We start from the raw sequence: 17536 nt of genomic DNA on the forward strand, positions 1-17536 counted from the left end.
CTGAGGCCATGTGATCTTAAAAGCTGACCAAGTGGGAACATGTAAATGCTGAAGAGCAAGGGGCCCAGTATTGAGCCCTGGGGACACCAGACTTGACAAGACCAATTTCAGACCTGTACCCATTGAGAGAGACAAAGTGACAGCGATCAGTGAGGTAAGACTTAAACCATTTGAGGGCAGTGTCAGAGACTCCAAACACAGTCTCGAGACGAGAAAGTAAGATGTTATGGTCAACTGTGTCAAAGGCAGCACTGAGATCAAGAAGGATGAGTATGGAAAGAGAACCAGAATCAGAAGCTATTAGGAGATCGTTGGTGACTTTGACTAGGGCGGTTTCTGTGCTGTGAAGTTGACGGAAGCCAGATTGGAGGGGTTCGAAAAGGTTGTTTGTCATGAGGTGGTTATGTAACTGAAGTGTGACAGCACGTTCTAGAATTTTAGAGAGAAAGGGTAAGTTGGAGATGGGGCGGAAATTGTTAAGATTGTCGAGAGCCATGTTAGGCTTCTTTGGCACGGGGGTAATAGCAGCAGTTTTGAGGACCGTTGGTACAATGCCGGTGCTCAAGGATTCATGTATTATATTGAGGACAATGGGACAGAGAGAAGAGAAACAGGACTGGAATTAAGTGGTGGGAATGGGATCTAAAATAGATGTGGTGGGTTTCATGCACGTAACTAGTTTGTTTAGGGATGCTGAGTCAAGAAGAGAGAAGCTGGAGAGACGAGAACCAGAGAAGTTGGATGAGGAGGGAGGAGGTATGGAAATTATATCCGTAGTGGATAGAATGTGATGCCGGATGTTGTCAATCTTAGAACTAAAGAAATCTAAGAATGTGTTGCAAAGTTGTGATGAGGCAGGTAATGTGGTAGGGCAGTTTGGCTTGAGCAGTCTGTTGATGGTGGAGAAAAGATGTCTGGGGTTGTTTTGGTGATTTTCAATGATGTGAGAGAAGTAGGTGGATCTAGCAGACTCTATAGTAACCTTATAATCAGATAAGTAATCTCTCATCAGATAAGTAATTTTGTAAACTAACGATTGTAAAAGCAAACACAAATAGACATCTGATGACACAACCCTGGTCATCTTACTAAAGAAGGGGAATAGGAGGGTGTTCTGATTTATGTGCCATACTGCGAAAAGAAAAAAGTCTGCTGTAATTTTAACGTGAATCATGCTTACGTTCACTTTTTCATTTTCAAAGACTGGGCAGTGTTTGATAGACTTTAAAATGATGTATTGGAGTGAGTAAAACAAAATCCTTCTGACCAAGTTTGAGTTAAAAAATAAAATTCTCATAATTAAGATGATCTGATACAGGAACCACTTCTAGAGGGAAGCAGTTATAACTGCTTCACATTTCAATTCATGAAACAACTTAGTTCCCAGTTTTCTCCTGCGCATGCATACTGTTAGGCATACAACCTGTTGTCAAAACGCTTCCCTGACTACTCGTAAGTAGATTTCCTCCCTCTAGTTCTGCAGTATTGGAGCTGTCTGTAGGGGCGAAGACCGAACGGAGCTACTTTGTAATTATGCGCCAGTTACTGAGACACATAACGACTGTAGGTGACGGTGAAATTGTGATATCGGAGGCACAGTGAGAGCTGAAAGAGTAAGAAAGATGCAGAAGCTGCCTTTTTAGATATTCAATACAAGAGGTAGGTACAGTACTCAATTACAAGTTGATTTTTAAAGACTGATTTGCACAAATCTGACCAACACGGTAGTAATCGGAAAGAAAGTAAGCATGCGTTGCTTCAATAGTAGTTTTCAAAATTGTTGAAAAACCCTTTTAGATTGTCGACAAAAATAGCAATGACGACTTCGCCTTTATGTGAAGTCATGATGGAAAGAAGAACTAGGTAGTGCAGCAAAGCTTCAGCTGTAAAGGTTATGAAATAATCTAGAATGCGTTTGAATTCCTAAGCCGCAATAAAATCTGAAAAACTTTCTAAAACTCGATATTTTGAAAACATAAAAAAACACTACAAAAATACGCTGTTTTCCACAAAATCCCAATTGTATTATACAGTATTTAAAGAGCAAAATTTGCAATAGAATTTCTCGGTGTGCAGTAAGGGGCACATGAGTTGAACTCCAACTACTAAAACAGTTGCAAAAAATATAAACGAATCCGTGATCCCTCACGAAATCTTGGTAAGATGGGTTTAGAGTTTATAATTAATGGACGCGATATCTGTAGACAGCAGTCAGATTGACTTGTCTGTGATAAACTGCCTGGTGGGCACCGAGTATCGCACCTGGCCCGACTTTCGTCCAATATGAAAACCTACCTGCATTGACCTCACCTAACACACTATACAAAATAAACAAGACGAGATGTGTTATCACACACAATACCTCCATAAAAATCAATAGGATCCCAGTTACTGTTTAATGTTGACCTTTATTACTGAAAGCGGATCTTTACAGTATGGCTGTTTATTTAATGATTATTTTTCCATTTGATCTAAGAAAAACTTTTCAGTTTTATCATGAGGATAGTATTCTAACTTTCAGATAACACATGTATGGAACCTTTTTTTATATTCTGAGAAATAATTTAATAGAAAGATGTATCAATACACATTCATCTGGGGTGTGCGAAAACACATTATTGCTTTTTTTTTTACTGAACTTTAAGCAATCAAACCTCGGTCATCGCTAAAAAGAATAGAATCATCGTAAAATTCACTAAATGTCAACAAATGCTTGTAATATTTAAAGACATTTTTAAAGGTTTAGTCATCAAAAAAAGAAGTACACAAAAAATAAAAACAGATAAAGTATTGTATACAGTCTCTGTACCAAAAAATGCTAAATTGTTATTGATGCCTTTATCTAAGACACAGATGCTTTTTAACTGAACTTTTTGCATGTAAGATTAATCTACACGCATTTAGGTAATACATGAATGTCTTTTTCTGTTCAAACATAATAAACATCACATTGTGAAGAGCTCTAATAAAACTGCGTGCTACTCTTATTGACTTTGACCACTTTGCTCACTGGTTATGTGAAGGTCTAATGTCAAAAGACACTGATTATTCAATTTCCTGTACGTGCATTGTTGGTGTCAGTTATGTTTATCTGCCTCATATACTGTGTGAATGAGCAGGTGCAGTTGATTATATTTACTCATTTTTACAACCATCAAAAGATGAGGAAGTAAACCAACCTCAGACTGACCAAGTTTTCTTGGGAAGTGGGCAAAGTATGAAACATTGAGATGGGATGTAGTGATGTAATTTTCCCTCATATCGTCTGCCTCTTACGTAAGCCAGACTGGTTGTGTGTGTTGTCAACTAATTCTGTTTTATCTTCTTTCTCAAGTGTCAGCCAGTCGGTTGGCTCAGGGAGTTTGGATTAAGGATTACCTTTCTCCTAAATGCTTCTCTACTAAAGGCCCTGGAAACAAAATAAATTGTTTCTCTGGCATAAGGAAGGGGTGAGTAAAAACTTGTTTCAAGCGTTTTGGAGTAATGTTCCTGGGAAAAGCATCCTGATGCTGATGTTCCATTGGAGCGAATGAGAGAAACTGATTTGGATATACTGTAGAACTGCAGTAGCTGTGTGAGATTGATACTGTACCACCGGTACCGTGTCTCCCTGTTCAAGAATGAGCTCCTTAACGGTGCTCAAAGAGCGCAGAGCAACACTCGTGGATGAACTCGAAGATCACATTGACGGCCTTCTGGAGGAGATGGTTTTGAAGCAGGCATTTACCAGGGACGACCGTGAGGATGTGCTCTGTGAGCTGGGGCCTCGAAAGAGAATACGCAAGCTTCTGGACATCATCGACTGCAAAGGCGAAGAAGTTGCCGGCATGTTCCTCTTGACATACAACAAACTCTATGAGCTCAAGACAGAAGCCGCGGCTGAGCCGAAGAAGGAAGCTCGGGATGAGGGTAAACAGCTTTTATTTAGTAGTTGCCATGGTCACTACTGTAAGCGTAGCTGCGGTGGCAGTCTTCTGATGAAAATAAGGATTTCAAAGTTGATCATATTGGGAGAATTTAACTCTTAACATTTTCCTTAGCAGATGGGAAATGTTTTATATGTGTTCAATTAAAATGTTTTAGGGTGCATAAACTGTAATAACGTACGAATCAACATGCTTAACATGAGATAACAATTAATTCACTCAATACCTCAAAAAAATCTAACAATGTAACAAGATACTGTATGCTACTGATACTTCAAAATGAACCCAAAACCTTTAGGTAACTAGTTGCTGAAAGCATTGGCTTTGATTACTAATTCAGTTTCATCTTCTTCAATTTTTCAGAGTACAGTAAAATAATACAAAAACACAAACAAGTCCTTAAGCGCCGGAATGAAAGCATGCTGTATTATAACACACGGCATGGCGAGAAAATCTTGTTTTCTGAGCATTTTGTCAATCTTCTGATTGTGAATGGACACCACAGCATTGAAAATAAAAAGCATGAACTTCTTGCCTTTGGACAGCAACGGATTCACTTGCAACATCATTCAGTGGAGCAGAGGCTGATTAACGCAGCACAGCTGTTCTTCACGAATGGTGGGAGACCTGTAAAGAAAATTCTGATAACAGGGGTCGCTGGAATAGGGAAGACGGTCTTGGTCCAGAAGATATTATGTGACGTTGGAAATAACCAGGGGTATTTTGCTTTTGACTTTGTGATTCATTTGACTTTCAGAGACCTTAACATGATCAGCAAGCCAATCAGTTTGAGGGATTTGATTCTGCGTAAAAATGGACACCTGACCAAAATGTTGGACGATATATTATCCAACGATGACAAGCTGTTGATCATTCTGGATGGCTTTGATGAGTTTAAACATTATAAGGAATGTGACATTGAGGAATATGTTACTGAGCATGACCAACCAGGAGATGTGGTGCATATATTTGCCAGCTTAATGCAAGGAGAGCTTCTTCCAGGGGCATCAGTCCTGCTTACTAGCAGACCTACAGCCATAAGTTACATTCCCATTGACTGCATTGACCGCTTTGTAGTTGTCATCGGCTTCTCAGTGAATGAAATAAACGACTTTTTTCTAAAGTACTTTCAGAATGAAGAGTTAGCACTGACGATGCTTAATATGGCAAAGGCAAATGACCTGATGTTCACCTTGTGTTACATACCGGCCTTCTGCTATATCATATGTAGCATTTTGAAAGAAAGCAAAGGGCTCACAAGTGAAAGCCCCAAAACCATGACTGACATTTATGTGCAATATCTGGTTGTTTTGCTGAAGTCTCACACTCAGTGCAGGACAGTAACCGCTTGCCGCAGCAGCTCAGGAAACATGGAGGAAATGACGGAGACTGTTGTTCTCCTAGGTCGCTTGGCTTACGTTAAACTGCTGCAGCACGAAACCCTCTTCTATGGTAATGACTCTGAAGTGCAGCAGTTGGCTGGCAGCGATTTTGTGAGTACGTTTCTCGATAAAACCTCAGTTCAAGAGCCCTACTGCACAGTGGATATTTATTCCTTCACACACTTAACTGTCCAGGAGTTTTTTGCCGCTCTGTATTATGTGCTGGTTGAAAAGCCTGACCCAGACGTCCGTGATTCTGAGGTCTGTCATCAACAAGGGATGAGTGCAGGATACCTGGACCTGTTCAATAGATTTCTTTCTGGACTGCTTTCCCAACGAAACCAAAGTCTTCTCGCCAGGCATATACAGTTAAGGGGAAAGAGCAAATCAGAATTCTATGTCCCCTGGCTGTTAGATGAAATCAGAACGCTCTGTGAGACTGGAGCTAACATTTTAAATCACCTGCATTGTTTTTTTGAGCAACAGAACAGCTCGCTGGCAAAGAACATCCATCCCAAGGTGTTGCGGGTGAATGTAAGTGATGATCCCCTTTCTCCAATGGACTTCGGTGTGGTGAAATATTTCTTAAACCTTGTGAGTGGAAACATAGCAGAATTAGATTTAACCGCAACAAACATTACTACAGAGTCTCTTAGGGATCTACAGCCCCTCTTGTACAGATGTGAAAAGCTCTGGTAAGTGTGCAAGCTAAGTAGCTCCTTTGCATTTTTAAATACTATTTTTTTCCCTTCATATTTGTAACAGTGTTACCAAGGACTAAGCTGTAAAAATAAAGTGCAATAAGCTCAATAAATAGCAATTGTCTTAAAGTGTATTCTCAGGAGAATCTTACAATTTCTCAAAATTACTAAACCAGTACTAATGTACAGTCAATCAATAATCACATCACTAAGATTGCTGGGTCAGCATTGCTGTGAAAGACAGTTTTCTAAAATGGAATCAACACATTTTGTCGTTTGATAATCTCCCTCATGGCTAGATCATAGAGTACTAGTTAGTTGTGAACAAAAGTGTTCCAACACAAATCAGGATTAGTAATACATCATATTTACATAATAAAATATTCTACTGTAATGTGAAAAAGGAACTTCAAATGTTTCTATATCTTCACTCTTTGTGTTGGTGTACTGTGGTTCTGCCTAAGCGTTCTCAACTGAAAAATCAGTGCTAACAAATTAAGATGAAAAACATAATTTTATGTATCATTTACTGTATGTCTTTTATTTTGTGTTGCTAAAATAGGTGCCTTCTCCAGATTAGATATTCTGATATCTGATATACTGTATAACGTGTAAACTCTGATGTATCTTTTAATACGTAATGGGTGAATTGAGAAAGTGTGCACTTTATATTTAGCTTAATATCCTGTTATTCTTCCCTTTTACACATTAGGCTTGGAGACAACAAGCTAGATGTGGAGGCTATGCAAGTACTTGCTGAAGTTCTGTGTTCTACACAGAATATGCAGTACTTGGGGTATGTATCTGTTCATTTACGATAAGTCACACCAGCTGCTACCATCGGTCGTGATTAGTCATACCTCGAGGACATGCATCCATTTTCTAACCTCTTCATCCAGTTCAGGGTTGCGGGGGACTTTGAGAACATTTTAATGTTTAATTAATGTTATTTTTTACGTACAGGTTCTTCAGTCCTGTTTAGAGAAAGTATTGGGGAAAAAAGCAATTGTTGAAAAGCAAACAATATGTAACAAAAAACATACATTCTTATTACAGGTTATATGGCTTTGTATTCATATATTTATTTAAATACATTTAATTTATATTAATATTTTGTATGTCCACTTTTTGATAACTACATTGCCCTCAAAGCTGCTAGTATAGTTTTGAAAGTTTGATATTGTCGTATTCTTCCACATGTCAGAAAGAAATTCTAGCATTCTGGTTCTTCTCTGAGGCCATGGAGTCCCATTGCTTTGACAGGGAGGGGAATGAACACATTCTAGAGTACATTGCTGTAAGATCTCCAGCACGTTCTCTACTGATTCTTTGCTGTTATGGCAGTGCACTTCAGATAACTGCCAAGCATTGAAGCCTCAATGCAGCAATTGTTTTCCACATGGTGTAGTGTAGTGTTAAAAGTCTTTTTCATTAATGGAAAAAAATCTTCACCTTTTATTATCATCACTGGAAGATCCTGCAGACCTTCCTGGTGTTTTAATGTTGGATGTCAGCATGTTGTGAATCGTTTTCATTGTAGTGTGCATTTTCTCCAGTTAAAGCGAAAATACAGATCTTTGACTCCCCTGACCTGAGGAATTTTTCTCAGTCAAATAAACTTCACTGTGCATGTTCGCCTACAGATTTAAAGTTTTTACATTGTAAGCTTCAGCAATACTGAAATTTGGTCATGCAGATTTTCCTCCTACATGTTTAGAGAGTTGTCTTTAAGATGGACTGCTTGCTGCTGTGGAGTTTAACACTCCTTCTAGTTCTAGTCTGACCTTTGGCATCTGGCTGTGTGGAGCTTGCATGTTCCTCTTGTGTTTCTGTGGGTTCTCACTAGGTGCTCCACTTTCCTCCTCCTTTAAAAATAAGCTGGCTAGGTTTGCTTGGCTAAGTGGAAGAGCTTTATTGTGCTTGCCACAACACACAACATTATAAGCAGTTTTCTGAAAACTTAACTGCACTTTAGTGACAGCACTGAAATTTCTGACTGTTTTTAAAGGAGAACTGCTGTCCCAATTTCATTAAAATCATTACAAATAGCACCACTATTAGGTTATGCAAATGTTTAATTTAATTAGTTTATTTAGAGGAGAACTGCAGTCTCAGTAAGAAACAATAAGATTATAATAAGAAGAAAACTGTATCAGTCCCAAAACAGTTATTAAATCTCATTACCAAAATTAATTCATTGATGGTATATGAAAATTTTAGAAATTTAGAATTAAGTTCAAAATCGTGAACTTAGTGAAAGTACTGTAAGTCGCAAACCCCTGGTCTCACCATAGGCAAGAATGAAACATCCCATGAATTGCGACGTGATACGGCCCTTCCTGCTCACTAGTCACTGTAATGACTAATGTAATACGATGTATGAGCGAATTAAGTACAGGATGTGCAGCAGGTATTTCACCTCGTAAGGTTTCCAACATGATCTGCATGCAGTGTTAACAAGTAAGTTCCATTTATCAGCAAAACTGTCTTGAAATTGAAAGCAGTATTTCTATTAGATTAAAAGAGATGGAACAGTGTTTACAATGTAATAGGGCTGCTTCACCTTACTGGACGTTGTGTTGCCTCGTTCCGAATCACAGAATATGGTGCTGGGCATACCTGGAAATGTCATGTATTTTGTGATGTAAATTGGAGGTTTTACACATTACATGTGTACATTTTACTTTTATTGTGGTTTGAGTTGCAAAGAATCAATGATGATTTTTTATAACCCTGAAACATAAAAATAGAGTTGCAGTTCCCCTTTCATGCTGTAACGTTCATCACAGACAGTTAAAATATTCAGACACGTTTCTTCCAAAGCCTATGATTCTAAATAGACAATTCTTGAAAGTACACTTTAAAACTAGTTTTAACACAGTTTATATGCTCTCTGTTTATCAATTATTTACTTGTTCTTGGTGGTGGTTGTCTGGTTTGTGAGCTTTTTATTCATGTGTTTTATAAATATGATTTATTTTTGTACAGTTATGACACCTATCTCTCATGCGATGTTTTCTTTACTTTTTGAATGGAAATTTTGTTATTTTCATTGATGTTAATTCTTGTCTTTCATTTTGATGGTAGTCTTGGATGGACAGATATTGGCAATGAGGAGTTAATGGTTCTCTTTGAGGCTCTGAATGAAAACCGATCTCTGAGGGAGTTATGGTATGTACGGAGGGTTTCTGTAACTTTATTGCAGCAGGATATTTACAGAATTGCATGAAGAAAATACCAAATATATTATGATACAAACTGACAGTATCCAAATTGATACAGTCCTTTGCAAAAGTATTCACTCATTTTAAATAATTCTGAGTACTTACAAGTGCTGTACTTGTTAATATTTTAAACACAATGAATGTTCAAATTGAAGCCTTTTAAGAAAGAAGTTAAAACCATATAGAAAAATGAAAAACTAAGATCTGTTGATTGCGTATGTTCAAACCCTATGGAACACCCAGATTAGTTCAGGTTTAGAAAATTACTTTGAGACGTCACACAATTAGTCTGTGTGAAAAGTGTGTGAAAATTCTCTTTTGATTGTTATTTACAGTACATTTACTGTTGACATCCACTGCATTTGGCATATTTCAAGATCAAGATTATCACAATTTGGTGTATTCCTGTCACTTGATTTATGAACATAAAATTTGTAGTGTAAGAGCCTATAGTGAGAGGTCACACTACAAGGATGGAGTCTCCTGTTCAGGCACGGCTTAGTTCTAGAGAACTTAGATGTATAATTTTGTATGACTTGGCAATGATGAGCTTGCTGTCTTGTGATGGTCCATGTCACGTGTACTGCAGTTAATGTGGAGGTGTCCAGGGACATTACCTTATGATTTGTTTGCTACAAAATAAATTACAATAACACACACTTAACATGAAAATGGCTGAATTCCTCATTGTGTCCATTAATTTTGTCCAGATATCCGACTACACAAATCCTTTAAAAAAAACAACCATCTGGCAACCCCAACACCTATGTTGTGAGAATCAAATCCTAAAATGCAGGCTTCATTATAGCGAAAGGCTGGGTGTTTGTAAATCCGGGGCTGGGTATTTCAGACAATTATCCCAGGGATGCATGTGCAGTGTGCGATTCACTGAGAAAACCCAGAGCACAATATGGTTTCCAGGTGTAATCATCTCTCTCCATGCTTATGATGTCCAAAAGACGTAGGGAGAAATGCCATTATATCTAAATGAAAGCTAAGATTAGATTTATTTCTGATAATGTTTTGCCTCATCATTAACATGTATGAAAAGTAGATTTAATTTTTTCTATGGTATAATGAATGAATAGCATGACTGAATGATCAGTTAAATTTGAAAAAGTTTTCTGGCCCTTATTCTTATCCAGGGTATCCCCAAGCAAATTTATTTTTTACTTTTTTATTCTGTCTCATATATATATAGATTATATTTCAATTAATTGTTAATTCTTCAGTTTTAGATTCTTCAAATGTACAGTATATACCTGTATTTCATTATAAACTCAACAATAAACCATTATGTTGTCTCACTTTCCAGTTTTAATACTTATATAACTCAGACAGTATAGACTGGGTACTGTATTGTACATTTTATATAAAGTATTTTTCAGTTCAAAAGGTTTTGTTTTTGAGTGAATGGCAATTGAAAAACAATTCCTTTTAAAATTGTAGATTTGATTAGCTTGTTTATTTTGTGTTGTGTTGACAGGATTGAAGGAAATCGAGTCAGCTACAAAGGCCTTTCAGCATTTAGTGAGTTAAATCCAGCTACCTCTTTGCTACAAACAGTCGTGTAAGTACTCTTTTGCAGAAAGATGATTTATCCTTCTAAAAGTTTCCTGCTTAATTCAGTCAATTCAACTTCAATTCAACTTTATTGTCATTAAACTTACACAGGTGCATAGTATTATGAAAAGTGTTTCTCATTAGTCACTCAGGTGCAGTATATAAAAAGGACAGAAGGTAAGACAATAGATAGTAACACAAAAACAATAACAGTAACATGTAATAATATAACATAAATAACATGTAATCAAGTAATCAAAACTGTGCAAAATTCTGCAAACAGAGAAAATAAATCAGGACAAAAACAGTGCAAGGTAATTCTTGGAACAGTGCAAAAATAGTATGGTTAAAAATAATATGGTTAATTAATAAATATTAAATATTATTACGACCGGTACAGTTTTACTGGGCTATCGAGGGGACAGTACAATTTCGGCTTACATGTGTGTGTAGTGGTGTAGGAGTACAGTCATTGTGGGTACAGGAAGACATTAGGAGAGATCATAATATGGTGGGAGGGAGTGGGGGCGTCACCAACTTGACAGCTCTGGGGAAGAAGCTATTTCGGAGTCTAGTTGTGTGCGACTGGAGTGACCGGAAACCTTCTGCCAGATGGTATGGAAACAAACAAGTTATGACTGGGGTGAGTGTGGTGAGACATAATTTTGGTGGCTTTTTTCAGACTCCCGGTGTTGTATATTTCCTGGATGGATGGTAAGGCACTGCCAAATATGTGTTGGGCAGTTTTGACCACCCGCTGTTGTGCCTTACGGTCGGATGCGGTGCAGTTGCCGTACCAGACTGTGATGCAGCTGGTCCGTATGCTCTCCACCATACATCTGTAGAAGTTGGTGAGGATCTGTGGGTTTAGGTGTATTTTCTTCAGCCTTCTCAGGAAGTACAGCCGCTGTTGTGCTTTCTTGATGAGACTGGAGGTGTTCAGTGTCCATGTAAGTTCCTTAGAGATGTGAACACCTAGGAATTTGGAGTTATTCACCATCTCCACCGCAGACCCTTCTATGTAGATGGGGGAGTGAACTTTTCCTTGTCTTCTGAAGTCAACAATCAGCTCTTCGGTTTTCCTGATGTTGAGACATAGGTTGTTGGTTCGGCACCAGTCTGGGAGTTGTTTTATCTCCTCCCTGTAGGCAGTCTCATCGTTGTCAGTGATCAGGCCCATGACTGTGGTATCATCAGCATACTTGGTGATGGTGTTTGTGCTGAACTTAGGAATACAGTCGTGGGTGAACAGGGAGTAAAGCAGTGGGCTTAGCACACAGCCTTGAGGGGCACCGGTGTTAAAGGTGAGTGTGTTGGAGGTGAGGTTGCCAATCCTGACAGTCTGGGGTCTGCTGGTGAGGAAGTCTAGGATCCAACTGCAGAGGGTTGGATCTAAACCTAGAGCCCTGAGTTTGGTAGAAAGTTTTATGAGTATGATGGTGTTAAATGCTGAGCTAAAGTCAATGAACAGCATTCTTGTATAGGTGTTCCTTTTATCCAGGTGGGTTAGTGTGATGTGTTAAGCTACAGAGATTGCATCCTCTGTGGAGCGGTTTGTGCGATAGGCAAACTGGAGAGGATCCAGTGTTTTTGGAATCCTGGCTTTAATGTGCGGAATAAGTAGTTTTTCAAAGCACTTCATTATGATGGGGGTGGGTGCAATAGGGCGGTAGTCGTTCAGGCATGTGGGGGCTGATTTTTTCGGTACTGGCACGATGGTGGTCATCTTGAAGCAGCTAGGTACAGTGGCCTGGGCCAAGGACATGTTGAAGATGTCGGTACAGACATCAGCTATCTGCCAGGCACATGTTCTGAGTACCAGGCCAGGGATACCATCAGGTCCAGCAGCTTTATGTGTGTTCACTCTTTCTTAATGATTTCCATACATCTAGCTTGGATAGTGTGGGGGGTGGGGTGGCAGGGGAGTCAGTGGTCCAGGTGGTTGGTTCAGGGTTTTGAGCTTCAAAGCGTGCGTAGAAGGTGTTAAGCTTGTTTGGAAGAGAGGGGTCAGTAGTGCTTACAGGGCTTGTTTTGCTCTTGTAGCTTGTGATTGTATTTATGTCTTGCCACATGCATCGTGGGTTAGTGTTGGTGTTGTAGTGGTGTTCTATCTGGGATTTGTACTGTTTCTTGGCAGATTTTATGCCAGCTCTTAATTTTTTCCTAGCCCTTCTCAGTCCTTCCTCATTACCAGATTTGAAGGCTGCATCACGGGCTTTGAGCAGGGAGCGGATCTCAGTGTTCATCCAAGGTTTTTGATTCGGGAGTTTGCGTATCTTTTTAACGCTCACCACATCATCAGCACATTTGCTGATGTAGTTAGTGACTGCTAAGTCACTGCTAAGTTCACAAATATACTATAGCTATTGAGTTATCTTCTGATCATTTCTTAATACATGACAAAGGCTGACAAAATGAATACAGTAGCAGTTCCATAGAGACACTCTCCCTAAACATTCCTATGTCCTTCTGGAATTCTGCAGGAGCTTCAGCACATGCTGCAACATTGACAGATGAGTAGTAGAATTCTTGCCTTCCATGCGGGAGGCCTGGATTTGATTTCCACTGAAGACTTGTTGTAGAGTTGTGGGACAAACTTCCCAGGCATGTGGCTGTAACTTAAATACTTGTTTCTTATAAGATGAGATGCTTTCAGTAATAGGTAGTAGCTTAGATATGGCGTCCTCTCAGTTATTGTATATCCTTTATTATGTTCTCAACCACACAAAATGTATGCACAGCTTAACAATTATAAGGTACAAAGCTGAATGATCAATCTACAAACAACATGATGTCTTCACAGAATCATTTAATCCAAAGCTTAATTTGACATTTCTATCTACAAAAGCCTATGCTTCAATAATAACAATAATAAGTGCTGTCCAATCACTGGATCTAAAAGTTTTGTCACACTGTTATTCTGTCACATGACTAAATAGTCATTGGTTTAAAAATGATTCACTTGTATGCCATTATGAAGTCACAGTCAGAAGAAAAATAGAGAGCAGACTAAAGGTGGAGCCAGCCACATGACTTTTAACTTTTACAAATGTGGCATGTTTGTGTTGTGTTGGAATAAACAGTTTAGCTATCTCACAGATAGACAGGGTACTACAGTATGTTTGTATGGTTAGAGCTCCAGGATAGCCAGGTATTGACCAGGAACAATAAGGCCACAAAACGCCTTGAACACAGTGACATTCCTTAAGCAAGGATCATCCATAGTGCACTAAAAAGGTTTTGGGGTTTTCTTTTGATCTGTAAGAGATCCATGTAACCTAGCAATGCAAATTCCTAACAAAGATTTATCCAAGAGATTCCTGTTTAATCCCGAATGAACAAGAAAAAACATTCATACATTTTCAGACTATAGAAAATTGCATCTGTTGAACTTCCTTAAAACTTTAGCAGCTATTGATATTAGTGACTGTAGCAGTCTTGCATGGTTTGTTTTCATTGTGGTCAAATCCTGAATGTTTTAGCCATTCATCCATCCATTTTCTAAACTGTTTATCCAATACAGGGTCACAGGGGAGTCAGAGCCTAGAGGTTTTAATTGAGTAATCATTCAGTGTGTTTTAATTACAATGATGAACCTAAATAGCACTTCGGCCTTGCAGTGCTGGGGTTCTGGGTTCAATTCTGAGCCTGGGGCGCCATCTGTGTGGAGTTTTTATGTGGTCTCCATGTTTGTGTGGGATTTCATACCTGGTTTTCTCCCACAGTCCAAAGACATCCTGGTAGATTAATTGCTTCTAGGATAATTGTCACTGATGAGAGTGTTTTTGTGTCTGTAATGTGACGGACTATTGTGCTGTCCAGGGTGTTCCCAGACTTTGTCCACTGTTTGCTGGGATAGGCTCCAGCTCCCCCACAACCCTAAATTGAATGAAACAGTAAGGAAATAAATGGCAGCATGGATAATAAACCTTACTAATTAACATTTTTGATCAACCTGAAAAACAACAGAAGTGAATCACTTTATCATCCAAATTGGCATTGTTTCAGCGCAGTTTGGAATGAAGTGGACAAAGAAGAAGAGGACAAACTGAGGAGCATCTCTCCTGAAAGATTCTTTGTCATCAACTTCACAGATGATGCATTTTGGCAAGAGTGGGGCAAATGGGTTCTACAGAGGTGTGAAGTGAACAGTGATGAGAAACTTGTTAACTTTCTTTGTAAAGTCTGTAATGTTTCCATTCTAAACCTGGAAATATGTTGGGTACAGCAGTGGTACACAAAGTTGAAACACCTGGTCAGATCCAGAATTGCTCAGTGCAATGATGACAGTATCCGAAAAAAACTAGAAAAGTTTGAAACAATTTTATCCTTTTGATTTACAGATCAAATATAGTAAAAAGCAAAATGATATGCAAGGCTCAGAAAGTGCACATCACATTTGAACAATTAAACAAATAAATCCCTACATACTGTATAGTACTTTGTTCCCTGTATTGTCATATTCTGGGAAAGTATTTTTTTTCTTTTTCAGTCTAGTGTGAATATATTTCTAAGATGGTATCCACCCTAACCAAACTTCATACTGTGTATGGCTTTAAATAATTGAATACCAGTCTTTGTCTGTTTAAAAGTTTAAACTAAATACTTTCAGACTCTTTATCTTCTGGTAAATAAGCAAAGAAGATCCAAGTTAATTACAGGGTTAATAATAATAATAATAATAATAATTGCTTACACTTATATAGCGCTTTTCTGGACACTCCACTCAAAGCGCTTTACAGGTAATGGGGACTCCCCTCCACCAATTTGCAGCATCCACCTGGATGCGACGGCAGCCATAGTGTGCCAGAACGCTCACCACACATCAGCTATCAGTGGGGAGGAGAGCAGAGTAATGTAGCCAATTCATAGAGGGGGATTATTAGGAGGCCATGATTGGAAGGGCCAATGGGAAATTTGGCCAGGACGCTGGGGTTACACCCCTACTCTTTTCGAGAAACACCCTGGGATTTTTAATGACCACAGAGAGTCAGGACCTCGGTTTTACATCTCATCTGAAGGACGGCGCCTGTTTACAGTATAATGTCCCCGTCACTATACTGGGGCATTAGGACCCACATGGACTGCAGGGTAAGGTCTCCCAGGTACTGACCAGGCTCACACCCGCTTAGTTTCAGTGGGCTGCCAGTTGTGAGTTGCAGGGTGATATGGCTATTGGCTAACATTGGTGACATTAGAATTTAAATCTAATTCGGTTATTACACACGTGATGTGTACATTCACAATAACAATGCTAAACAGTTTTATTTCTGTCCATCCATTGTCTAACCGCTTTCTATGTATTTATATTTATAATTTGCAATACAACTTTTTGTGTACTGTTCTGGTTTTTGTATATTCTGTACTGTGAGCAACTCTTTTTAGTGCACTTCTCACTGATTGTACTGACTGTATTGTATTGTTGTATCATTTCGTTACACTGTCCTGTGTTGACTGTGCTAAGCTGCTGTTGCACTGCAATTTCCCTCACGGGATCAATAAAGTATCTATCTTTATCCAGTGCAGAATTGTGGATAAAGTCAAAGTCCATTCTGGAAGACAACAGGCAGGAAACACCCTCGACAGGACATGTCTTCATCTCAGAGAACACACAAACATGCACGTGCACTGCAGCGAGCATGTTTGTTTTTTGGCCTTCTTTCACTAGAATAAGCTATTTCTGTTGAAGGGTCTCCAGTTGAGTAGTGTGTTCGGAGACTAAGAGAAAATATTCTTGCTAATAGGTTAGGCTGTATGGGGTAAACCTGGTTTCTGCGTTAATCTTCCAGATTATTTCATGCTCGCTTTCTGCTCTGCAAAATGATTTCTGTGTGATGTGAGTAGATTTGTCTTGCTTTTAGACTAGGTTTTTTTTTATCTGTAAATAGATGTCATTGGTGTGTGGTTAATTTGGTGCGACATGAATATAATGATTTCTTTTTTCGAAATTTAATGGTAGCACATATTTATTAAGAGAAGATGTTTTATTCATGTATCTTTCTTTTGTTAATTATCTCTTGGGTTTTTACTGTTGAAAATAAACCCCATGGTTTAGAATGCTGTGTCCCCTCTCTCTCATTAACACCACAGTTTCTTAGCCAAATTGAGAATCTAATGCTTTAGGGAACCACCAGACCTCAATAAAACAGAATTTCTAGACATCTAAGACACTAGGTGGCAGTCTAGTTAAATGTACCTTTTTATTAACAAATGTATTGCTATAATTTATCAAAATATGATAAGAGATAGGATCACTTTATCAGCCATATACAATTTCTTACATGAGGCATTTGTCTTTTTCACATACCCCAGCTTGCTTTCCATTAGACACACAGATAGGGAGAGAGAAGCTTGGGGTCAGAGTGTAGGGTCAGTCATTTATACAGCACCCCTGGAGCAGTTGGGGTTAAGAGCCTTGCTCATGTGCCCAACAGAGTAGGATTCCTCTGCCAGCTGTAGGATTTGAACAGGCAACCTTCCAGCCCCGGATACAGAGCCTTAGCAACAGTGCCACCACTCCAAGTGTTAATAATGCTAACAAATCAACCTGAAGAGAATCTTTAAAATATCACTTTTCATTGTTTCCCAGATATGTTTGATATGTTGAAATAATTGATAAGTTATTTTTTGTATCTCAAAATTATATCCCATGCATTTTAATCATAAGAGCATGAGAAATGTTCATCAATGACCTTCAGGGCATTTGGTTGTTAGTAGTTTAGTAATTCGAAGTTCTCATC

General features: G+C 38.7%; 1 protein-coding gene across 1 annotated transcript; it reads left to right on the forward strand.

Annotated features, from left to right (window-relative positions):
- The first annotated feature begins 1469 nt into the window (after positions 1 to 1469).
- On the forward strand, positions 1470 to 16800 carry LOC102695325 (NACHT, LRR and PYD domains-containing protein 3-like). Its single transcript, XM_015345121.2, has 7 exons — positions 1470 to 1659; positions 3335 to 3909; positions 4290 to 6003; positions 6722 to 6805; positions 9097 to 9180; positions 10720 to 10803; positions 14805 to 16800. The coding sequence occupies exons 2-7, from the start codon at positions 3621 to 3623 to the stop codon at positions 15130 to 15132; spliced, it is 2583 nt and encodes an 860-aa protein (XP_015200607.2). The 5' UTR covers positions 1470 to 1659; positions 3335 to 3620; the 3' UTR covers positions 15133 to 16800.
- Positions 16801 to 17536: the final 736 nt, after the last annotated feature.

The sequence above is a fragment of the Lepisosteus oculatus genome, chromosome 1, assembly GCF_040954835.1.
Source record: "Lepisosteus oculatus isolate fLepOcu1 chromosome 1, fLepOcu1.hap2, whole genome shotgun sequence".
Lineage (NCBI taxonomy): Eukaryota > Metazoa > Chordata > Actinopteri > Semionotiformes > Lepisosteidae > Lepisosteus > Lepisosteus oculatus.